At 38.9% G+C, this 26,406-nt stretch overlaps 1 protein-coding gene across 1 annotated transcript in view; it reads right to left on the bottom strand.

Annotated features, from left to right (window-relative positions):
- Nucleotides 1–26,406, bottom strand: part of SPARCL1 (SPARC like 1) — a 47,437-nt gene that overhangs the window by 4,365 nt on the left and 16,666 nt on the right. Inside the window, exons 2-10 of the mRNA XM_059173305.1 lie at nt 16,344–16,408; nt 13,122–13,295; nt 11,735–12,733; nt 10,150–10,222; nt 9,262–9,380; nt 8,634–8,754; nt 6,327–6,463; nt 4,247–4,395; nt 3,483–3,631 (exon numbers count right to left, since the gene is read on the bottom strand). Of these exons, the coding sequence (XP_059029288.1) occupies nt 3,483–3,631; nt 4,247–4,395; nt 6,327–6,463; nt 8,634–8,754; nt 9,262–9,380; nt 10,150–10,222; nt 11,735–12,733; nt 13,122–13,295; nt 16,344–16,397 (1,975 nt within the window). The 5' untranslated portion in view covers nt 16,398–16,408. The remainder of the gene's footprint in view (nt 1–3,482; nt 3,632–4,246; nt 4,396–6,326; nt 6,464–8,633; nt 8,755–9,261; nt 9,381–10,149; nt 10,223–11,734; nt 12,734–13,121; nt 13,296–16,343; nt 16,409–26,406) is intronic.

Here is a 26,406-nt window from a genome sequence, read left to right as displayed (position 1 = left end):
CGTGCTTAGAAATGTTTAGTTTTGTTTTCCCTAGCTACTTCCCAAAGCAGTAACTTGTTTACTTATTCTGACTGAATATTAAATATCTGCTTTATTGGCTGACTATGTGATAATTCTTTCCCTGCTTCAAAATAATGTAATCATGGCCAAACCACAGTGAACAAACAAGATCATTAGGAGCTTTTCGAGTCACTGAAGTCTAAGCCCTTCCGGCTCCTCCCAGACAACCACCCTGCACAGAGCCTGAGTGAGACTACACGCTGAAGAGCTGTCAGAAGTTTCAGAACAGTGAAGCACAACTGATTTCCTTAAATAGATGGCCTCTGTTCCAGTTCCATCACTCCGTTAAAATCAAGTGCAATATTAAAAGGCATACACAAATATGTCCTGTCCCAGCTAAGTTTCCCCCCTCTTGATAATGGTGGAGTAGAGGGAGTAGGGTGGGGTGGCTTTACTTGGGTGTATTTTGTCCTTTTTAAAAAATTTAAACTCAATTAGCGAACATAGAGTACAAATAGTACCTCATTAGTTTCAGATGTAGTGTTCAGTAATTCATCAGTTGCATATAACACCCAGTGTTCATCACTTCATGAGCCAGTTACCCCATCCCCTACCTACCTCCCCTCCAGCAACCCTCAGTTTGTTTCCTAGAGTTAAGAGTCTCTCATGGTTCCTCTCCCTCTGATTTCTTCCCATTCAGTTTTCCCTCCCTTCCCCTATGATCCTCTGCACTATTTCTTATATTCCACATATGAGTGAAACCATATGATAATTGTCTTTCTCTGATTGACTTATTCCACTCAGCATCATATCCTCCAGTTCTATCCACATTGATGTAAATGGTAAGATTTCATCCTTTTGGGTTGGTGAGTAATATCCTATTGTATATATATACCACATCTTCTTTGTCCATCCATTTGTCAATAGACATCTGGGCTCTTTCCACAGTTTGGCTATTGTGGACATTGCTGCTACACACATTCAGGTGCAGGTGTCCCTTTGGATCACTATGTTTATGTCTTTGGGGTAAATATCCAGTAGCGCAAACGTTGGGTCATAGGGTACCTCGATTTTTAACTTCTTGAGGAACTACCATACTGTTTTCCAGAGTGGCTGTATGAAAAGCCCACGGCGAATACCATTCTCAATGGGAAAAAACTGAGAGGTTTCCCTAAGGTCAGGAACACACCAGGGATGCCCACTCTCAGGAGCTGTTCAACATAGGACTAGAATTCCTAGCCTCAGCAATCAGAAAACAAAAAGAAATAAAAGTGCTTGGGATGTCACATCCATATCGGCGAAGTAGAAGTCAAACTCTTGCTCTTTGCAGAAGACGTGATACTTTATGTGGAAAACCCAAAGACTCCACCCCAAAACTGCTAGTTTCAAATTCCGTCCTTTTTAACACAGCAATTAGAAAAGGCAGTTTCAGCTATTTTTAGGAATATATTTGAATTTATAAGTACTGTGCTTGTAGATGTTAGAAAGGAAATTGGTATTATTTATGCAGGTCTCAGTCTTACTAGCTTGTTAATTTCCTATCAGTGTTAACAGGATATAAATAGTATGTCATGGCCCACCTCCAAGAGCTCCTCCCATATTATAGCAGGGTTGTCTGTCTGACCAACAAAATATAGAAGAAGTAATGTATGTTACTCATGCAATTAGGTTATAAAAGACGTTATAGGGGCGCCTGGGTGGCTCAGTGGGTTAAAGCCTCTGCCTTCGGCTCAGGTCATGATCCCAGGGTCCTGGGATGGAGCCCCGCATTGGGCTCTCTGCTCAGCAGGGAGCCTGCTTCCTCCTCTCTCTCTGCCTGCCTCTCTGCCTACTTGTAATCTCTGTCAAATACATAAATAAAATCTTTAAAAGACATTATAGCTTCAGTCTTGGATTCTCTCACTCTCTGTTTTCTCTCTGATCACCCACTCCGGAGGAAACCAGATGTGGTGCTGTTAGCAATCCCATGGAGAAGACCACATGGTGAGGAAATGAAGCCTCCCAACATAGTAACCATGTGGGTGAGCTTAGAGCAGATCCCAAGCCAGAACCATCCAGGTAAACTAATCTCAGATTCCCGATCTTGGAAACTGTGAGATTTTCAGCTTCTAAGCTTTAGAGTAATTTGTTTTGCAGCAATAGGCAACCAATACACAACAGTTGGTGCGCACAGAAATACACATTCTTTGCTCATTACGATTGTGTTTATTTCACAGAACAAAATTGTAGAAGAAAAGAGCTAAGCTTTTCTGCTTACCTATTTATCAATAAGTAAATTCTCCTACTCTCAGCTCTTTTCTTTAATATCAAGGCATTCTACATACCAAGAAGAATATTTTTAAAGTGAAGGTCACACACGTTACCTTTTTGGGAAATTCTGACCTTTGATGAACTTACTTTTCTTTATTGATTGGCTGGATATTCATCCTACTTGTATGTCGTGAACATATGTATAAAACCCTTGCTTTAGAGATTTGATGTTTACTGTTGATTTACATTGTGCAAGTGGTTCTGATTTTTCATTTTTTTTTAAAGATTTTATTTATTTATTTGACAGAGAGAAATCACAAGTAGATGGAGAGGCAGGCAGAGAGAGAGAGAGAGAGAGAGAGGGAAGCAGGCTCCCTGCTGAGCAGAGAGCCCGATGCGGGACTCGATCCCAGGACCCTGAGATCGTGACCTGAGCCGAAGGCAGTGGCTTAACCCACTGAACCACCCAGGCGCCCTGATTTTTCATTTTTTGAACATCTTTCAAATCTTGGTCATTAAAAACATGCTTGCTCATAAAAATCAGCCTTAACTTAGGAAAATAAAAGGAAATACATTAAGACATAACCTAGCAAAACAAATGTCTAAAATAAGTTCCTCCATCACAGGAGTAAAGAAAGAACACTTTGATGATGAAGATGATGATGATGATGATGATTTTATTATCATCATTTATATTATTATCATTACAACTACTATTATTTTTGTCATTGAAGATGCAGTCATGGATTAAAGCACAATATCTGGACACATTCTATTGTGATAGGAGGCCCAGTCTTTAGTGTATCCATTATGAATTCTAAGATTTTTCTGACATCTCCCACTGGCAGAATCAGACTTGTTCTTTTACTCTTTACCTATGATTTTTAGAAGTTTGGACCGATACTCTGGTTAAGAAAGGATATAAAATCCCTCCTTTCTCAGATGGGTAGCCTTCTGATATTTGGCACAGCTCTCGGGATCGATGTCATTTTCTTTGGTTTAGCCAACTGCTAAGACTTCGACGTATCATAAAAAGAGTATCGTAACGGAAGTAGGCAAGAACCTTGCCATGACAGTGTGTGCACCAAAGGAGTCCTACCTGTGGTGCTGCCACCTTCCTGTCTGGAGGTTTCCATCTGAGGATGCTGCAGGACCTCTCTAGGAGGGCTGCAGGGCTTAGGGCTCTGCTGGAGAAAAGGACACCCCTTTCCCCGGGCTGATGATGAATTTACCTTCTTTAATTCCAAAGCAGTGGCCCCACTCCATCAGGGTGATGTGCTTATCCTTGTTGGGGTCACACTCCTCAAAGAAGCGGGTTATGCAGTGTTCCATGGGCACCAGAGATGCTCGCAAAGGAGCAAGCTCAGAATGAGTCAAGACTCTGCAATAAAGTGAATGACACTATGTTAAAGAGTAGCTTATATATTAAAGCTAATCTTTAGGATAACCAAGGCGTTTTTCTTCCACAAGGTTGATAAGTAGGCCAAGTAAATAGTACACTCATGAAAAACTGCAAAAGAAACAAACTATTTAGGGGTAAGATAGACAGTGCTTGGGATGTCACCAGGTTTCCTTCCTCGCTAGAAGTATCCTCCCACCATCTTAAATTTATAGGGATGCCCCCACCAGCCATCACGTTTGTACAACCTGGCTCTTACCCACTGACCACAGCTGATTGTTCTAGGTGTAGGCATTTGACCCAGGTCGGGCCAATCAGATTATCTTGGGAATTTAGGATCAAGAATGAGAAAGAACTGAAGGAGTCTCTGTTGCAGGCTAGGTCTTAACACCTAAACGTGGGAACCGTGGTGTGGCCATATTCTGTTCTTTTCAAAACAGTTTTGTGTTTAGACACCTAACCGCATATTTTTGGGATTGCAGTGTTCTAAATCAGAGCTGGGAAACTTCTAAATTTGTTTAGAATTATCTTCATACAGATAACTAAGACATTATGTCAGGGCGATGACCTAGTAATGGAAAGGTAAAGAGTTTTTACCTGTCCATAGGATGTTGGTCGAGTTCACCAAACTGCCAGTGCACAGGATATACATACATGTGGTAGTTTTTCTTAAAGTCCCTTAAGAGAAGGTCAATGGAATGGTCCCCAGCCAAGAGCCTCTTCTCATCCAGGTAAATTTTCTTGACCTGATATTAGGAAGGGAGAAAATCATCAGGGAATCAGACAAGTGTAATGGAATTACCATTTGCTAAACTTTACTTAAAGAGTAATAGTGACATGACAGAGGAAAATAGGCCCAGACCATCATATGAGACCAAATAAAATACTTCCTAATCAACACTATTGATTTTCTTAGTTCTACAGAGAATAACAGCTAACATTAAAAGAAAAAACAAAAACAAAAACAAAACAAAAACCCCACAACCTGTGGTTTTCAGAAGAGATTTAAGTATTTTTTGATTTTTCTTTTAACCAGATACTATTCATCACAGTAGGAAAAGGTTTTAATGAAAGGGGCTGAACTGACTCACGCAAAATTACTGATTAGTAAAAAGTCTTCGCTTTCCCCTGGTGGCATACTCCATTCTTAGTTCTCTGTGTATTTTTGTCCAATGTGTGCTTACAATCAGTCTAGCTGTTGTGTGACAACACTTGGCCATTCTCATTAGAATTTCTCTGTTTTGTATCTAATGCTCTCAAGGTGTTCATGATGATGTATTAAAGAGAGAGGACAGACATTATTTCCAGGCAATTCATGTAATACTCTCAACTTGTGGTGTTACTCATGAACTAACTGGAAGCAATTTGAATAGAACGTCTACTTATTCCCAGGGCCTTCTCCACCAACCTTCCTCCTTGTTACCATGGATGAACTTCCTGTGCTCTGAATATAAGCCCGACCTTTCACAGGTGCTCAGGAGCCTGCCTACCCCTTTTCACCTCTTCAAGAACACTCAATGGCAGCTGGGCACCTTTTCTACCCCTCATTAGTTTTTCCTTCTTTACTGGATTACTGGGGAGGCATACAAACGTCCTTTACCATCTTCCACTGGTAGATGGGACTCATACTCACTTCCATCTGCCTCCCCATTTCACTTTTCACCTTTACAGCAAATGCTGTGAAAATATTGTCTGTATTTGCTGCTTTCACATCTTTTCTCCTTATTCTCTTTTGAACCCTGCCCACTCAGGCTTTTCTCCTCTCCATTCTGCAAAAACAGCTTCTGTCAAGGTCAACTCTGGGGCCACCACATGCCAAATCAGTGGCCCACTCAGTCCTCATCTTAGAGCCTGTAAACAGCATTTGACACAGTTAATTCACAGCTTCCTTTTTGCTTAACTTTTTCTTCAGAGCATGTTTTATCCCATCTGACTTTTCTTACACCTATCTTTGCATATTTATTTACATGTTTATATATGTGCATGTATGTTCATATTTGCAATATGTATATACATACATACATCTACACACACACACGCACACACACACTCTTAATTGTTCAGAGTCTCTTTGTCTAGAACGTAAGGTCACAAAGGCAGAGATTTTGTTTGGTTTACTGCTGTATCTCCAGTACATAAATTAATTCCAGATACCTAAGTTGCACTCAATAGCTATTTGATGAAAGAATTTTCTCTGAGAACTTCTGGAATAAATATTCTAAACTTTAAAAACTTGCTATATTACTAACTTTGCAAGTAATATAGCATAGTAAGGAATTTCTCTTATACCATAAATCTGTATGGCCTAGGAAGGCAGAAAATATGTTTAAATTTAAATACTATGTCTGGCCCTGAACTTAGAAGTGCTAAATTGAGGTTTACTTTGCTCAACCAGGGCTTGTTCTGGGCGTGAGTTATAGAGTCCTTGCTCGGGCCACCACACTTTGAGTAGGAATGGGGTGGTTTGGCTATGTCTCAAGCCTTGTGGCATGAATGGTGACCCCTACTATTCTGTTAGTATGAATGAACTTACCAGATGCGGGGGGAGGCAAAGTGGGCTCTGGCTGATATGCAAAGGGGGGTAGGTCTCTCTTCCCCCACCCACACATCTTTTTTCCTCAGACCCTGTAGGTAGACACTTAGGGATCTGACCCCCGGATGACTTTGGATAACTTACTTTATTTCTCTGCTTCTCGTTTAGATATCCAGCATGTTCAGGGTTTGCCTCATAGAGCTGCATGAGGATATTCTTGAGCCAGTCTCTCATCCTTAGGGGAAACTGAGTCACTTCAAAGTCTGTACAAATAGGAATGGCTGTTCCAAGAGGAAAGAAAAGGGATTTTTAAAAAAGATTATTTATTTATTTGACAGAGAGAGAGAGAGAGAGAGTGAGAGAGGGAACACAAGTAGGTAGAGTCAGAGAGGGGGAAGCAGGCTTCCCGCCAAGCAGGGATCCAGTTGCAGGGCTCGATCCCAGGACTCTGGGACCATGACCTGAGCCAAAGGCAGATGCTTAACAACTGAGCTACCCAGGCACCCCAAGAAAAGAGATTTTAACCTTTAGGTTAAAGGTTACTTTAACTCCTATCTTAAGGCAAGTCATCAAAACAGGAAGTCTAACAACAGCCGGTGGCCGAACGCTCTCTCACTATCTTACCAGCACAACAGTGTGCTTAACCATGGCGGCCAAGCAGGACTGCCTAGCGCGCTTTATAAACACCCCAGACACGGCTTCCAGTCAAGGAAATTCTGATGTGATTGCTTCAGAGTGGAGCTTGGGCATCAGGATGTTTTAAAAGATCCAAAGAAAATTTTGATACACAGGCAAGGCTGAGAACCACTGTTCTAGAATCAGAAAGTGGGCATGTAGAGGTAGAGGACATAAGAACTCTTCATTAGGAGAAAAAAGACAAAAGTGGAAGTTAGATTATTCTGTGGTAACAAATGATGTTCCATCTCAGTGGCTTAAAAGAACAAAGGGTTTGGTTCTTTTTCTTAGTTTTATTGAGATGTCAGTGAGTTAAGTTCAAGCTTACTGTGTAAGTTCAAGGTGTACAGCTTAATGCCTGACATCCATATTTTGTGCTAGGTCTACTACAATATGTTTAGTTAACTGTTATCATCTCATTCAGTCACAAAAATTTTTACTTTTCCTTGCATGAGAACTTTCAGGATCTACTCTCTGAGCAACTTTCAGATGTACTATTTCGCAGTGTTAACTACCATCACTGTTTTGGACATTCGAGTCCAATACAAGTTGACAAGAGGGCTCTGCTCATGGCAGTCTCTCTGGGGCTCAGGATCATGAGGACACCACCATCTCCAGACAAGGTTGGGGCACATAGACAACCACACACTAGCTCTTAAATACATCTGCCCAGAACTCACATGGAGGCTTTTGACTGAAATTTCATTGAGCAGCTCATTTGGCCACATTTAACATCCAGAGGGCTGGGAAGTTTAATACTCCTATGCATAAGGAAGGACAAGAGAACTGGAAATATTAGTGAGCATGGTTAATGTGGAGAATTACTTAGTGATAAGGAGATCCAAACACACTTGAGAGTATCTTGGGGGAAGGAAGACAATTAAGAAAACTTCTGGAAGGATATAATGTTATAAAACTTCTTGGCGGAGACTTAATGTACATTGGAAAGAGGACAAGTAATTTAGCAAAATTCCAATGACTTGTCTCAGTTATTAAATGGTAACATTATCATAGTGGTTCTGAACCCTGGCTGCACGTTAGAATTGTCTAGGTTACTTTAAAAACAAATGAAAAAACAATGCCAAAGCCCCAACCCCGTCCAACTCTATCAGTCTCTTTTTTTTTTTTTTTTTTTTTTTTTTTTTAAAGATTTTATTTATTTGATAGAGAGAAATCACAAGTAGACGGAGAGGCAGACAGAGAGAGAGAGAGGGAAGCAGGCTCCCTGCTGAGCAGAGAGCCCGATGCGGGACTCGACCCCAGGACCCTGAGATCATGACCTGAGCCGAAGGCAGCGGCCTAACCCACTGAGCCACCCAGGTGCCCCCTATCAGTCTCTTATAATTAAAGCCTGGGCATTTTTTTTTCTTTTTCTTCTTCTTCTTCTTTTTTTTTTTAGATCTTTTTTTAAAAATTTATTTGACAGACAGAGATTACAAGTAGGCAGAAAGGCAGGCAGTGAAAGAGAAGGAAGTAGGTTCTCCGCCGAGCAGAGAGCCCGATGCGGGGCTCGATCCCAGGATCCTGGGATCATGACCCGAGCTGAAGGTAGAGGCTTTAACTCAGTGAGCCACCCAGGTGCCCCTGGGGATTTTTCTTTTTCTTTTTCTTTTTTGAAGTCTCTCTAGTAGATTTTAGTGAGCATCCTAGGTTCAGAACTACATTAGCCTTTTTCCGTTTGCATGTATGAGTTTGTATATGTATTATTCAGATATGCAGAGATTCACGCCAATCCTCTCAGAAATGATGGTTGGCAGAATAATGATGGAATCTTACATTTGCAGGCTCCAAAATAATCCAGCTGTAGTTGGTGCCCTTTTTTGGTCCCTTCCAGTTTACATTTAGTAGCAAACAGATGACAGGAGCTAGCATAGGTCTGGTTGTCAGTGCCACAAACCTAGGACAGACAAGCATGAGAAAAAGCTCATGTTTCTGGATGTACACTGGGGAAAGACCTTGCTCCTTAAAGTTTATAGACTGACTGATCAACTGTGCCAACAATGTGGTCAGGTAAGTGAAGTTATTAAGATGATAACTGTCCCATTTGGTAAAAAAAAAAAAAAAAAAAAAAAAAAAAAAAGAAAAGAAAAGAAAAATCAATTAAATTATACCAGGGTGAAGAATTTAGCTTTAGATAAGCTCACTAGAATGCAAGCTGCAGACGTTCCGAGGATACAATGAATTTTAAAATGAGTTCTAAAGATCAATGCCATTATTACCTTTTTAGGGCACTGTAGAAACTCCTTGTTTTTGCTGGTTTTTGTTCCTGTTCAACATTATTTCAAGTATTAGATGATAACCAGGACATCTGCCTTTTTTTTTTTGCCAAATATTTCAATTGCAAACCACTTTCATTCAAATCGCTATTTGGGACCCTTTAGGAATCCTTTTGTAGAATACTTACCTGATCAAGGAGTTTTGTAGGAGGACAAGTCACTGAATCTTGGCAAACACAGTGGGGTTTTCCCTGTTGGTCAGCCTTACAGATATGTCCTCTTTTACACTGGAAGTTCATGCAAGAATCTAACAGAAAATTTTGGACAAGAAGCATGAGCAAAGCTGAACTGAGTATGCAATCTCAAATTCATCCAGATGATTAGCTCTGTTTGCATTAAGAAGAAAAAATTTGGGAAAATATTAGAAACCATTTTAATGGACACGTTAATGTCAAGATAGGGCCCTCTGGCATTAGAGTGTTTTACACAATAGTTAAGATTTTTTGTGCAGTTTGAATTGGGAATTTAAAAACAACAACAACAACCACAAAACCAACCAAACAAAAATTAAAAAGAACAAACAGCTCTTCTTGGCCTGCCTACAATGGCCAATGTCTGGAGTCTATAATTCAAGGCTGTCCAAGTTGGTCAGAAGTTAAGTAAGTCACGAAATTTTTATCATGTTGAAATTAAAAATGTTTGCGTTTGGGGTATGCAATTGGGAATTAGGTCTGAATTAAATAAGGTGTCTAAATTCACTAATAAGTTATGGATTTGAGATTAAATAAGGTAGAATTCATCCTTCTCAGAAGCAAAAGGATTTTGGAAAAAAGAAGAATCTAGCTTTCATACTAGTATTACAATAAGACTTCCAGTTTGTAAACACATTTGCCCATAGTTATATATCAGATGTGTGCAAGCGAATGTCAACAACTTAGGAGAACATTTCCTTGGGGAGGATTTGGGAGAGGAGATTTCTGTGAAGCAGTGACAAATGAAGGAATGGGGACAGCTTAAGTAACCATTCCATTTTTTCCTTGATACTGCCACAAGCCACCTGCTTAGCCCGTACTCACCCCTACCATGCACCATTCTGTTGTCTTCATACGAACTTTCATCTTCTTTCGGTGAGCTCTCTGCTTTCTTGGCCTTTATAATAACAAGAGCAGAAACTGAAGTCTATTTAGGGGAAAGCCATTATAATTTGTATTCCAACTGCATTCCTTCAGAAAGCTTTTTATACCCAAATCATTTCAGATCTCAAAAAGGTACCAGCTGTAATTGTGAAAATAGCAACACTTTGAGAACAGGAGCCATTAGTGTCTTCAACTGGATTCAGTGCTATATCTCTGGGGATTACTCAATCAAAGTTGGAACTAACATCTGGAGCAAAGTTGGAACCTTCCCTTTGGATTTGGGAAAACAGTGGAAATATAGTATTATCGTGTGATTCCATAGTTAAGACACATTTATATCAGTAATCCCTATGAAGCTGTTGATAAAGTTTTCTCATCAGATTTCATTTTTTTATTTTTTCGAGATTTACTTTTTTATTTTAAAGAGGGAGAGAGTAAGTGTGGGGAGGAGGAGCAGAGGGAGAGGGAGAGAGAAACTCAAGCATGTTCCCTGCTAAGCGTGGAGCCCTACATGGGGCCCAATCTCACAATCTTGAGGTCAGGACCTGAATTGAAACCAAGAGTCGGATGCTTAACCAATGGAGACACCCAGGGGCCCCAGGTTTCTGAGGGGTAATAAAACTCTTACCGTAAAATGGCAGCAGAGGTTTCAGAAAGCAAGGTTACTGTTGACTTTGGCCACCAAAAGCTATGTCAAGTCCTACTGGGTGGTTGCTAGTGTTTTGCATGAAAGCTCTGAATGATTAAAACCCAATAACAATATGCTTCTCCCCAACTCCCACGCTGTTGCGGTTTTCTGATGATCATTTTGGTGTGTGTTTGCTTAATAAAGTTATAGCTGAAGTCTTTATTCTTAATCCTTATAGTTAAATCAACAGACATTCCTGGATCTCTTACTATGTTAGAGGCATTTTGCTAGACATTGGTGATTCAACTTGAATATTACATTGCATCTACTCTCAAGACATTGGAGCAATAGTTGTCAGTGTCTCCCAACCCTCAGATCTGTCAGAGTTTGTCATTCTAGTTCACTCCAGCCACTTTCAATTGCCTGTTTCTGCACCTCTGTGCCCAAAATATCATGGCAATCTATCTGGCCTGCTCAAAGGAGAAACCAAAACTGCTGGGGAATTAATACCTCTCCTAGCAATTCTCAGTCTTTTAAAAGCCCTAGCTCCCTCGCTCTCCAGATGGGGTAATTCAGAGGAATGTGCTTTATGTGGCTTTAATTATGTACCTTTGATTAGCTTCCTTTCCTCCCCTGTATCATGTTCCACTCCTCTTTGTTCCCTGAACTTGTCAAACTATACTAAAATCAGGATCTTCTTCTAGGGGAACCCAAACAAAACAGGCACTTTCAGCCTACTGATGGAGATACAGAGGGAAATAAAAAATTTTGATGTATTTTCATAATGTGCTGATAGAGATAGGCATAGGAGACTGTGAGAGCACAGAGAAACGTCATGGCTATGTCTTGATAAAGCTAACTGCTCTATCGGAAAAGCATTATTATAAAGAGTCTCACCTCTTGGTATTCTCCAGGCTCACTGGCATCTACGTTCCCATTCTCATGTGCTCTCTCTCTTTCTTTTTCTTCTTCATATTTGAGGTTATAGGCAATGGATTGAGATCTTTCAGCCTCTATGAAGGTCTCACTTGGGATGAATTCGTAGTCATCACTTGCATCGTGTCTGGGGTCATCATCAGCATCAGCATTAGCTCTGTGATTTGTGGGCATGATGTTACCAGCTTCGGTAGGCTCCACGGGCAGAGCTTCAGAAACAGACTTCTTATCTATCTCCTCCTGGTTGCTGATAACATCAGGTTTTTCTTCTTGGCTCTGCCATTCAGCATCTTGATTGTGCTTGTTAATTTTTGATGCAGTTTCATCTTCCATTTCTGCATTGGAACTATCCTCTTCTTGTTCTTGGTTACCCTGATCAAATTCATCTTTCTGCATCTTGCTTACTTGAGTTGGCTGACTGGACTCTTCCAAAACATCATCAGATTGGGTACTGTCTTCTTCCTCCTTGCTGTTAGACTGCTCCTTGGGAAGTTCTCTCCCCCTTTCTTGGTTATCATTGTGGGTACCAACTTCTCCAGGTTCTTCTTCCCCTTCCTCTTCTCCATTGGGAATATTTGGATCCTGCTCTTGGTTTCCTTGATCACTTACATCTTGGCTATCTTTGTTGCTCCTATTCAGCTGAGGATGTAAATCGTTTATTGGTTGTTCCTGTTCTTTTTCTGTTTTTGTAATGCTTTCTTGTTGGTTAGGATCTATAGTGGAACTAATATTAGGATCAAGGGAATCAATGTTCTCTGGTACTTTTTTCTTTTGAGGCTCACCCCCATCTTCTTGTAGGTCCAATGTACCTTCAGATGGTATATACTCCAAATTCTCACTTAAGTCACTTTCACTTTCCTCTTCATCCTGTAATCTGAGCTCTGGGCTGTAACTCTGGTCCTGATCTGCTGACTGGTCATAATTTTCCTCCTTTGACTTTAGTTCTGAAGATTTTTCAGCCTTAAAAGAAAAGAAGTTTACTCTTGAAACAAATGATAATGGAATATCTATATTTTATTTATAATTCATAAGTCAACACTTGATATTATTACTCTTTATCATCACATAATATCAAGTAAACTCATATATGATGTTCTACACATTCTATAGTTAAAAGTTTAACCTGAATTCAAATTTTGTGATATGACATGATTATATAGCACCTTGGCCGAAGGTGTAAAACTTACTCTCACAGTTCTTCTGGTGATTGGAAACAGTTGATGTGATCACTGTCTTTTAAAAATTAAACTGAGATGAGTGAGAATGAGATAATATCCTTGACTACGCTTTGAAATTGAGACCTTTGGAAAATTTTAAAATTGTAACAGTATAACCATGTTACTTTTACCTTATGGTTTGGATGATCTACAGACCCTGCAATTTCCTTTTCATTTTCTGCATCTTCTACCCTTAACATGGGAATTGCAGTGTTGTTAGGTGTTGTTAGTATTTCAGCCTGTTGGATGGAACTCAAGGAATCAGCAGTTGGTTTGGTATGATCAGACAGGAACCTTGCATTTGTCTGAAAAAATTAGAAATTAGCTCATGTTATTCATGTCTAGATGTTAACATTTGAAATTTCCAGTTACTCTTTTATTGTCATCATTATTAGTAGTAATATGCTTCATACATAATATCACTTAAAAGATACTCTCGGGGCACCTGGGTGGCTCAGTGGGTTAAGCCTCTGCCTTAGGCTCAGGTCATGATTCCAGGGTCCTGGGATAGAGTCCCGAATTGGGCTCTCTGCTCAGCGGGGAGCCTGTTTCCTCCTCTCTATCTCTGCCTGCCTCTCTGCCTACTTGTGATCTCTTTCTATCAAATAAATAAATAAAATATTTAAAAAAAGAGACTCTCTAGAATTTTTAAGAATATAAGCAAATGTCCATATTATAATGTTAAATGAAAACAGAATCACAAACATATTTAAGAAAATGTTATATATGCAGAGACTAGGTGAAAATGGAGCAAAAATTATTTCAATAATAGTCATCTTTGAGTTTTGGAAGTATTTTCTGTGCTTTTCAAACTTTTAAAAAATATAATATTCATACTTTATAATTTTGAGAACTGTTGTATAGCAGAAAGTCCAAGTGAAATTAAATTAACCAAAGGATATAACACTACATTTCCTTAAGTTAACTTTTAAGTAACTGCTGCTAATTAGCAGAAAAGATATAAACTTTTTATTCAATGTTTATTTTCTTAACACTATCAGCCTTATATCCAACAAGAAATCTTACAATAAAAAACAACTTAATGTGGAACTAATTCAAAGGTTGTGTGAAACAGTACACTTCATTCTAGTCAAGAAGAGCTATGGAGTATTATTTCAACTAGAGGGATGGCTCTATTTCTAGCAAGACTAAAGGCGTAGATGAAGAGCGGGCAGTGATACAATGGAGATGCTTAACAATGGATTTAGAAGAGATCTCCCTTCAAGTCTTGACTCTGTTATTAAGAATCTGTCACTTGACAAACTGTAAATCCCTACCCTGTCATCTATCAAGGTGAAATAAGCAGAAATATCAAGATAAGTTTACACATATATAAAAGTCTGGAAATTGTAAAAAACTACCCAAGTGAAAAAAATGACTGTTGTTAGCAGTGGTATGATACAGTGCTAACACTGTGAACTGTCTGATACTGTTAAGCAGGCATTCACCACAAATCTTTATCGGAGAGATACTACGGATGCTCAGATGTCAGGCAGACCTAGGTGTAAGTACAGAACTCAGATTCTATTTGCACTGACTTGTCTTTATGATTACATTCTGTTGTACCGATTATATAAGGAAAGACATGGCATACAAGATTCATTTTAGATGCTGTTTGCTCTCTTGCTTCTTATCACCTTCTCAACTAAAAGGAGTAATGATATTTGAAAAAGTTTCCAAAGAAGCCATTTATAAGAGAGAAAGGAGAAAGAATGGTGGCCAGTCTGGCAGATTGCCAGCAGAGACATCATGGAAGGCAATGGAAGGAGGAGATTTTAGCTTATTAGTGGGGAACCGCGCCCCCTCTCTGCACACTTCTTCCTCTGCTCTGCCTCCGTAAGCTGGAAGAAATGCACAAAAAGCACGGCAGTTTTTCTTCTTTCAGAAATTTTCTGAAATCAAATTCTATTTTATTATTATTCCCACAGCAATAACAACATAACATCTGGAACTTTGTGTAGAATCTCCTAACCACACAGAATCGACTTACTTCTATAGAATTCAGCCAGGTGAGGAAAATGATACAAGATTTTTAATGGGTAAACCGTATGAGAAGATACTTAGCTTTTTTAGCTGGATCTGCACAAGGAACTGTCCTAAAGAAAAAACATCTAAAATATGTCTGCATGTAGATGTGTTATTCAAACATTTGGTTGAGAGACACTTTTGATGTCTGTTTACATAGTGGCAACAGCTGCAAGGGCAAAACACATTTTTAGGAGAAAACAATGGGTCTGTGGGAGCTTCTTTCTGTGCTGAACATAATTTATCCCACCTTTGTAATTTCAGAGGACAATGTATAATTTCAGCTGGAGTAGCTCCAGCTACTTAAGCACAAGCCCTAGCAGTGTGGTAATACACTCTGTTTTCTAAGAACTGCCTGGTCTGGGCGGCACGATGTTTGTCTTTGCTGACACATCTGTCAACCAAATGTTAGCCACCAGCTATCCAAAAACCAAGGACAGAAACCTAGACAGAGTAGAGAATGAGGAAGAGAAGGGATGAGAGAAATCACTTTGTTTCTTTAGAGGAGACTGATTCCTCCCTTTGGTGAAAAAGAAACAAATGGCACAAATCCTTTGGTTTGATTATAGATTAAGTGGATCATTTGGAAGACACCTAAATGATCATCCAAGCCATGGTTCTGCTAACAACAGCAACAACAAAAACTTTCAGGTAATTTTAAGGGGGCTGACATGGTCTCAAATGATTCTGATTTGTGTGTATACAATTTATTGCTGTGTGAATGGTGGGGCTAGTGTATCTGATCATGAAGAAAAAAAAATGTTTTAGTTCTATTTTCAACAACCTTCACACCACCCCCCACCTCCAAGGATGAATTAGGAGCTGATTTATGATTACGATTCCATTTCCTGCCCCTAACCCATCGGTTCCTGTTTTATTTCAGACTCAGAATTGATCAGCCAGTATATATTTGAACTCAAAGAAAATGCTGCTGAAGGGTATGGGTACGCACTCCCAAGACTTCTCATACTAATTTCTTGGGCTTCTCATGCTAAGTGATGAATTTTCATAAGACAATTTATTTCTTCCCGTTCTCGTTGGCATTTATGCCCTGGCATATCCCCTTTCTAAAAACTGATAATCGACATTTTCAGCTTTTGATTTATTTTATCTTATGGAATCTGGTAGTTCTGAAAGAAATATTCTTTTAGAAAGTATTTTATCTCAATTTTTCTAGTTGTTTGTTCCCTGCTTGGGAAAAAAATAACATTAAAATTAAAAAGAGAATTTCAAACCACTATATGCACACATTTTCTTTTTAACTGGAGGATGTCTGAATGAAATGTCAGGAAGAAGAGATGTAACAGCAGAAAAAAAAGGACATTTACCGGGATTGCAGCTGCAGCTCCCAAAATGTATAGGAAAAAAAGCACAGTCTTCATGTTTTCTAGGCCTGTGAACCAAGAAGATAATTAGCAGTGGTGGGTAAAATTTCCTTGTGAAAGATTAAAAGATAATCTCAGCAAATATTGAGCTTGATATTGATCCTTACATTTAAAAGTGATTATTGTCTTTGTGTACACTAACATATCTGGAAAAATGGATTAATGAGTTTTTACCCAATTGTGTCTCTGAGAGAATGACTCCTTGATTTTCCGGCCCAGCTGTGTTTGGCAGAACTTACCTCTCTTTATGCTTGTGTTTCCTTGAATAGAGGCGCTATGCAGATTTGGGTCTTAAGATTTGTGAGTGTTCACAAAGATAAAAGTGACAAGGTGAAATAGTATAGTATGTCAGGTTGGGATAAAGCAACCCGCCTCTTTGGTGGTGAAGAAACACATACATTCAATGCAGAGTTTTAGGAATGAGACATTGTGCTGCCTAAAGCAGTCATCAGTGTTCATCTCATTCAGAGATCTCACACTGGCAGTCTGTGTGGGTGGGGGGGTGCTGCAGATGGGTTTGGTTTGGTAGGCACTGCGTAGTTTAAAACAGCATTTTAAAGTCCAAAGTGTTCATGTAAAAACCCAGATCTGAACAACAACAACAAAAAAAAAAACAAAACAAAAACTCCATCCTCCCCCACCCCCCTGCAACTCCCCCCCAGATCTGCAGTTTCTCCTGAACCACTGGGCCTCTTAGCAACCACTGGTCTTCCTGGCAACAGCCAGCTGGATCTGAGCAGAGGCTCTGCTCCAAAAGAAGAGCTGGCATTTGCCCCTGGTCTGTTTCAGTTGTTATTTGCTTTGAATTGGAGTTTGGTTTGTTCTAAATGAACTTTTTCAGCTGAGAGATGAGACAAGAGAAGCTCAAAGAGGCGAAGTAAATTGGCCTCCTGGGGAATTCTCTTAAAAGGAGTGGGTGATGTACATTTCCCTGTGGAGTATTTCTAAACCTGGCAATCCAAATCCATCTGGGATTAGGAACAGAGTTTCTAGTCTTTAAAAGATATTCTCTGGGTCTCCTAGAAATAGTAGCTGACTCTTTTAAATTATTTTTGCAATCTTTTATACATAAATGTATCCATATAGCTTTAAATAATATTTTGAGGTTTATTAAGAATGTAAACAGTTTCTTCTGCTGGTTACCTCAATATTTCAAAACAGATGCTTAAATACACATTTAAAATAAATACATATTTAAAAACATATTAATGTTAAAAATTATTCTATTGATTTAATACTATAATAGCTATCGCTTAACACACATACCATATGCATGCACACAATGCACAAACATACTCGTCTCCTTCCCCATTTCTTTTCCTAAACTAATGACATCACAATTCTTACTTAAATCACTATATAACATTTACGAATAATGTGTATATTCCTCACAGCTGAGCCAAGTAGTAATTTCCTGTGTTGAACCACACTTACATTTATTTTTTGAACAATATTTTGTTTTGTCTGGCCCTAGAAATTGCCTTCTCTTTTTTTTCTTTTTAAAATTTTATTTATTTATTTGACAGAGAGAGATCACAAGTAGGCAGAGAGGCAGACAGAGTGAGAGGGAGAAACAGGTTCCCGACGGAGCGAAGAGCCTGATTTGGGGCTGGATCCTAGGACCCTGAGATCATGATCTGAGCAGAACGCAGAGTCTTAACCCACTGAGCCACCCAGGTGCCCTGAAATTACCTCCTCTTTTAATATACTTTCCCATGTATACTTATTCTTCCCCAATTTTCCAACAACATTTAAAAACTCCTTTTAATATGGCAACAATGACAACACTAGAACAACAAGAACAAACCCCTAAGAGAATCCCCAAGGCTTATTTTTCCCTTGGAGTTGTGTCTCCCAGGTGTTGGTTGTCTTGCTCCACATGACTTACGCACCCCAGGCAGCCGGCCTGCTTTCCTCCTGGCGGGCTAGTCACCACCTCCCTGGGAATCCCCTTTCTTTTGCTCTTTTCCTGGGTTTCAGTTCTTGCTTCCAGAGTCCCATATGTTTTTATTTTTTTTGGTGTTTTCCTTCATTTCATGGAGCATATCCTCCAGAAGCTTCCAAAACTAACAATATATACGGGACAGAAGTTTTGAGACTTTGCACATTAAGAAAAAATGAGTATTTTATCCTTCACTTGATACAGAATTTTAGATCAGAACATTGCTTTTCTCAGAATTTTAAAACATATTCCATTTTCTTTTAGTTTCCAGTATTGCTAGTGTAAGGACCTATTTAGCCAGAGCGACTCCATCTTGGTTAAAAGCCATTTTGTTGTTTGTGCAGTAAAACTTAAACTGACCCTGCCCCCCTCCCCGAGAGAAACTTACTTAGAAGCAAGTCTGGGAAACCAGTAAAATATGGTCAGCTAGTTCCTATAATAGAGCCCAGAATACAAGGACGAGTCGGGCCATGTGGAGACATCCAATCAGTAAGAAACACACACACACTTTTTCCTTAACCGCCAAAGAATGTAAACCCTGTCGTTTGGGCACCAACCTTGAGCACCAATTCTGACCAGAGTAATAGGTTAGGTCAAACAGCTACTATAGGGTAAATTGTAATTCAATTGGCCACCTGCGTGTGACCTAACATGACTACAATCTTATTGGCCACCTATGTGTGGCCAGACTTTTGCTCTATAAAAGGTAATCTGTAAGATGGGGAAGGGGTCGCCCTCTTCGGAAGTCAGTCAGTCAATACTTGAGCCTGTAAGCTGGGGGTGGTCCCTCTCTTCAGAGACAGCCCTGGCCGGTCAGTCTGACTTCTAATGCTTAGCATAGAATAGAGCTTTGCCTAACTTTCACCTTGTCTCAGTCTCGTTAGGTTTAATAATGTACCTAACACTAGTAAGAATACCAATGTTGTTTTTTCCCCAGTTTTTTAAAAAATAAGAATTTTTTTTTCTTTCTTTATGTAAGCTTTTAAGTTTTTTTCCCCAAGCTTCAATATTTGTTCTTAGTATCCTAAGATATTACAATCTCTGCTTTAGTTTGGATCCTTTAAAAAACAAAATAAAACAAAAAACTATTTTTTTTTAAAGATTTCATTTATTTATTTGACAGACTGAGATCACAAGTAGGCAGAGACGCAGGCAGGGCTGGGACGGGGCTTGATCCCAGGACCGCAAGATCATGACCTGAGCCAAAGGCAGAGGTTTAACCCACTGAGCCACCCAGGCACCCCCTATTTTTTACTTTTGTAATCTCCACACCTAATGCAGGGCTCAAACTCACCATCTGAGATCAAAAGTTGCATACTAAGTCAGCCAGACACTCCAGTTTGGATCCTTTTTAATTTACTTTAGGCTCTCATTAGGCCTGTTTCATTTGGAAATTCATATATTTCAGTTCTGAAAAATTTAAAATTCATATATTTCAGTTCTGAGAAATTTTATTTATTTATTTGACAGAGGGAGAGATCACAAGTAGGCAGAGAGGCAGGCAGAGAGAGAGGGGGAAGCAGGCTTCCCGCTGAGCAGAGAGCCCCATGTGGGGCTCGATCCCAGGACCCTGAGATCATGACCTGAGCCGAAAGCAGAGGCTTTAACCCACTGAGCCACCCAAGTGCCCCCTGAGAAATTTTCACATGTTAATTCTTTGATAATTTTTATTACTCTATTTGTGTGTGTGTGTGTGTGTGTGTGTGTGTGTGTGTATTTTCTTTCTGGAATTCATAATAGTTAAATGTCAGAATTTTGGGGTTGGTTCTCTAATTTACTTACAATTTTTGCTCCTTTTTCCCATCTTGTTTATATTATTCTGGGAAAGTTCCTCAATTTTATCTTTTCTCTTTACTACTAATTTTTTAAATGTTTTTCTCACACACTTTAAATTTATTTCCTGATGTTCCCCTTTTTAGATGTTATCATCTTTTTTCTTTAGTGTGATATATACTCTTGTTTTTGAAGATATTAATTCAATATTTAAAAAATTTTCTCTGAACCCTGTATTTTCTGTTTCCATATTATCCCTGTTTTTCTGGTTTACTTTGGTCTTTGATTTTTATGTCGAAAGCTTTTCTCGAATGTGCAATGTCTTGGTTGTATGGTAATATTTAGTAGCAAGTCACTAAAAAGCCAATTCGACATTTCACAGGCAGGGCTTGTCATTTTGGAGAGCTACCATGGAGGGTCTCAGACAGTAACCTAACACTTTTGATGCGATGCCCTTGATGTCATTGTTAGGTTTTTTTTTCTTGGGGAGTTCCCCCCACCCCCTCAGGGAAGATCTTCATACTTCCTACCCCATAGGGTGGGGTAAAAGCCTGGTTGCTCCTTGCGGTGGGATGAAGGAGTGAAGGGACTGGAAATCTCTCAGGGCATACACAGACTCTCACTTAGTTCCCAGATTTCTGTGTGGCATCACATCCCACCCTCCATGGTGCCTCTCTAAAGCCCAGGGCCAGAGAATAACCTTCTCTTTCCTGTTTAGGGTGAAATGGAGAGTCCTCTGTCAATTACCAGCATGAGCAAGAACTGGCATCAGTTTATCTGAGAGGCTTTCAACCAATTCCCCTGATTTCAGCTTCTACCCTTGCCTCAACTTCCAAATGACCTGGTACCTCCAATTTTGAAACTTTTTTGAGTTCTGCAGTGGGAACTGGCTTCTTGGTTTATGGCACCCTTCTCTGAACATCCTTAGATTTAAGCTTTCCCTGTTCTTCCAATTGCTTGCTACATTCCAAAAATTTGCTGATATCTTTTATCATGTCACCCTCTCTTTTTTTCTTTGTCATTGTGAGTTTATATTATTATTTTTCCTTTCCTATCATTATACTGGGATTTTAGCAAAGTGCCAATATATGCATATGTTTCATCTGTACTATCTAATGAATAGATGATTTCTATATCTTCATCTGATTTATATCTGTGTTACTACCACTGCTGCTGCTGCTGCTACTACTATTTCTAGGACAATAGGAATTACTAAGGTCTTTGGTTCTAACTTCATTAGCAAGTAAAATTTTTATTAAAGAAAAGAGGCCTACAGGTGGTAGGACAAACTTCCTTAACATGTTAGAAAAAATAAGAACACACTTTTCACCTATCCTATTATTCCAACTAGGGAATAGTGTGTTGGAAGAATGGAGATTAAAGATTGAGTGTGGGGGAAAACATAAATCACTTGTAACCTTATATCACCTCAAATAAATTAATCTGTTCCATTTTTAATGAGAATAACATGTATGTATTCAGCTTGGAGACTTTAATTTAATTCCTCTAAAGGACCCCTCTGAAAATGACTGTCCATAACTTCAGGAATTCAGAGTACTAACAGAGGAATGTGTGTTCTGTTTATATCCTTAAATAAACATTATTTAGAACTAGTAATGATGTATAATAAATACTGGAAGTTTATATTATCAAAGTGCTCTGGGTTTACCAAACAGATCTACAAATGGGAGAGTATCTTCTTCAACCTTTGCAATAACCTCATGATGTGGGAGATGACGAACGGGGCTAGAAAGGCTATGACAGGACATGCTGGAGGCCAGAGAGCTGTTAAGAGAGAAAACTGGAACCCAGCTTTCCTGGCTCCTGTGCTGGTGCTTTCCCAGCTCCTTTGCAAATCAAGATCTCCATTTACCTCTTATACAAAGATGCATGGAAGGAGGAAAAAAAAAACCCTAAGCCAGTATGGGAACAAGTTGAGAATTCACTTTAAACTTTTAAATAAAGAGCTCCGATATCGTAAGGTTCAACATTTTGCATACACAGCAAATATATTTTTCTATGTTGAGGAAAAAGTCTAATCATAGAATGTTGGTTGGGTTATTTGATATCAAAAATCCCTTTCAATAATGCTTTTTATTGTCTAAACAAGGCAAAACATAGAAATTCAATTTCCTTTGGATGAAGTACATGTTTAAATGAAAATATGCAGCAACACCCCACACCCCAGATTCTAACACTTCAGGGATATTGAAAAAATACCTTGGAATGAAAAAAGCATGTAACTGTCAGGAGAACTGAATTCTAGTTCCAACACTGTCCTTCACTGGCCAAGAGACTTTGGGTAACTCACTTACCCTTTCCTAGATACAGTTTTCTTAAGTGATGAATAATGAAGCAGGTGACCTTGATGATCCTTCAGCTCTGATATTTAAAACGAGACAATTCTATGACTCTCATGAACCATAAACTGCTGTTATCTCTTTTCCTTAAACTACTAATACCACTGAAAATATATTGTATGATTTTATAGTATCAAAATAAAACATTTTATATTGTGGTATTTAATGCTTCAAGCACATAAGTGGTATCTATTTCCCATTTTTATTATTGATGGTAATTTAAAATATTTTATGCTCTTAGTGAATGCTAATGTGAAAAGTCATTGAAAAATGCAGTTTCCTTCCCCTATATTCAAAATTTAACATTCGTTCATTCATTTAGCCAGTATTTATTAGATTTATGGAACTACAGTCATTTATAATTTAGATCAGCATATTACTATTTCTACTAGCAGTAGGAAATGGTAAAAATACAAAATAGTATAATTTAATGCCGGCTTTATCTTGGCACTATGAACATTTCTGGGTGGGTGATTCTTTGTAGTTATGTAGAATGTTTAGCATTCTTCTGCGTGTAGGATGTTTAGCAGCAACTGTGAGACTTCTACCCATTAGATTTCATAGCAAGTCCCTCATCCCCCACCAGTTATGACACCAAAAATGTCTCCAGATATTGCCAGATATCCCCTGGAGGATAAAATTGCCCTTATGGAGAACTACCAGTTTAGTACAAGGAGAATGGTGCTTTGGGGTTAGAAAGATGTGTATTTGAATTTGGTCCCGCAGCTGCCGTCTATGTCATCTTTAGCAAATTATTTAACCCTCTGAGCCTCAGAGTCCCTATCTAGAGTGGGGATAACATGTGTGGTGGTTAATTTTAGGTGACAGGTCTAGGGATAAGCACAGAGTTCGGGGCTAAAGATAGTTTTGACTGCTATTAGCATGAGAAGCTATATAGTGAGTAGGGCAGAGAGCAGGAGCTACAACCCTGGTGAATGAAGACCATTTAGTGCCATTAGAGGATCAGAAAAGCTAAAGATACAAAGGATCAGAGAAAAGAGTCACGTAAGAAAGTGTTACATGTTACAGAAAGGTCAGAGTAAACGAGGCCAGTGAATTACCCACTGCCTTTGGAAGTACAGAGGTTATTGGAGAATTGAAGGAGAGTAGATTGGATGAAATGGTGTTGGTGTGGGCCCATCTGCAGTGACTGGGGAGTAGAGGAAGGAATGAAGACAGTGAGAGTCGACCGCTCACTTAAGGTAGTTGACTATGAGAGGAATGGAAGATGGTAGCTAAACGGGAATGTGTGGTCACTGGAAATTTTTATTTGTATTAAAATGTGGTCATTAAAGTATCTTCTGTGCTGAAGGGAAAGCGTAACTAATGAATGAGAAGATAAAGAGGGAGGAGATGTGATAAACAATGATAACCCTAGTGAACTACAACTTTTGGGCCTTATTCCCTGTGACTTTGGCCTTGGTCTTATGACTTGTTTTGGCTAATGGGACAATATCAGGCATGATGCCAGCAGAAGCTTAGTAGGCACTTACATACTGGGATTTGTCTTCCTATGAAAGCCATTCACCATGTTGTAAGAAAATTTGGACTAGAGACTAGCTGGGACCTCTGAATCAGGTGTGATTTTGTCACAGTCACTGATTTCTTTATCTACAAAACAGAAAAAAATATAGTACCTCTCCTATTTATCTTCTAGGGTTGTTTTGAGACTCAAATGTGATCATATAGTCATTTGGTGATTTCACCTGTACAAATGAAATGAAGGATATTATTTTTTGAAACATTCATAAAGCAAAAATGGCTTAATAAGTCCAAACAGTGGCCACATAGAAGTCTGGGAAATGAAAGACGATCTTGGATGGTTCAGCTTCAGTTGAGCTCCCAGCTTGTTGGAGCCACGTGAATGACTTTAGACAAAAATCACCAGAAGAATTACCCAGGTGAGTCCTGTTCAAATTGCAGAATCTAGTGCAAATAAGGGGATTGGTTTTAAGCCATTTAATTTTGGGGTGGATTGTTATGCATCACTGTTATGCAACTACCCCAAATTTGGGGTAGATTTCAGTTATGCATAGATAACTGAAATAGGCGGAAAACAGAGAAGTTGCCTGAGTCATTGTGAAGGCAACATTGCATGCACAGTGTTTAAAGACAAAGGCTCTTGTTCAGGGCTCTACTACTTAATTTGCACAATCTTGGATAAAATATTTAACTTTTTGATGCTCATTGTTTATCTGTACAATGATGATGAAGATGAAGGAAGATGATAGAATTTGTTAAATATTTGCTGGTCTATTATTGAAGCACAGGTGTTAGGTTTAACTCTGAAGAGAAGAGGAATTCTTTGTTCTTTCAGACAAAAGGAAAGAAAGCTTAACAATAAGGATATGTTGAGGCAAGGCCCCAGGAATTCATTAAGTTGCACTTAGCTATACCTCTTTTTACATTTATATAACATTTCACAGTTATAAAAAACTTTCTTGTATATGGTCTCATTTGATCCAATAAGGAAAGGAGGTAGACAACATTTGACTATAAAGAGATGGAAGCCTGAGGAATCTAAATTACTTGGCTAAATGCGCAAGTCTAAGAAGTGAGCAAGGATTAGAATGCAGTACTTTGGACTCAGAATCCAACATTCTCCCATGGTTTCAGAACAAATCAGAGATTCTGGCTTTGTCAAGTCTAGCTGTCTGTCTGGCTCTGTCAAGTACTAAATATTACTCTGAGCAAATTACTTCGTCTCTCCAAACTTCATGTACAGAATGCAAATAACAATTCCTTGCATTGTCAGAGGGAGCCGCTGAGGTGGAGAAGCTCTTTGCGAACTCTGAAGTAACATATACATGTGACTGATTGTTATTTCCATCATTCTGCCTGGTGCATCTCATCAATATTACCGTCGTAGTCATTTATGTCTTGTATTAGTTGTGTTATAAAGAAAATGAATCTTTAATGTTCCTTTCCTTTTTCCCCTCCATCCTACCAGGTCTTCCTCTCCTTGGTGATCTCAAGCTTCCTGGGTGTCTTGGTTTTGGAACATTTCTACTTTCAGTTCACTCTTTAAAAATAAACTCAAATAGACATGTCCTCTCTTCCACACAATTAAATTCTAGTTTTCTACATGCATCTAATCCATACTTAGGAGATAAGGATATTCCTGAATTAATGTCTTTCTGGTCTCAGGTAAGAGGTATTTTCTCATTGTTCTTAGCCCAAAGGAGCTACTACAATGCTGAGAATCTTGGCATAGCTGTGGGAAGACGTACTAAGACATGAAATAAGTACAGGGTTTGTCACATGACCTATGGTGACTAGTCGTGCAGGCTTTTGGAGAGTCAACCCAATATTTCTTATATGGTCCCTGATTATTTACTGTGTCTAGAATGGAACTATTTTTTAGTTCCATTTTTTAGTTCTCGTGTTTATTTTCATCCTGAAATAAAAGAAAATTTAAAGAGACAGAATATGACTGTGTCATTTAGAATGACCCAAGTGGGAAACCACCTCAAAGTTTCACTTATAAAGCAGATGACTGTGTTATACTTTTAAAGACTAGACTTCGTGGAACAATCTAGTGTTCAGAATGTAGAAGGCCTTGAGTTCTTGTGCTTGTGTTCCATTTTGTCCTTCAGACCAGTCACTGGACATTTTTCCTTACTGAGCTAATTGTATTTGCCACACACTGATCAAAATAATTTCACAGCCTTTGGCTTATTTTAAGAACTGAACAAATGTGCTGATTTGTATAAAGAAGACAGAGCAGAGAACTTTCCTGGGAAATGAGAGATATTTTGAAAACAACTGTCATACTGAAGATGACAGGGAGGCTTAATTAGCTGATGCTTGCAAAGTACTTTGAAAATGAAACCATGATGTCCTTGCTAAGCATGACGAATACCATTTAATCTTGGATCAGTAAAAAGTCATATATTTTGAGACATTCAGATTTGGTGTGTGTGCTCTACGA

This window comes from Mustela lutreola, chromosome 1 (assembly GCF_030435805.1).
Source record: "Mustela lutreola isolate mMusLut2 chromosome 1, mMusLut2.pri, whole genome shotgun sequence".
NCBI lineage: Eukaryota > Metazoa > Chordata > Mammalia > Carnivora > Mustelidae > Mustela > Mustela lutreola.
Note: the sequence above shows the minus strand (reverse complement) of the source record. Positions and strands in the feature narration are given on the sequence as shown.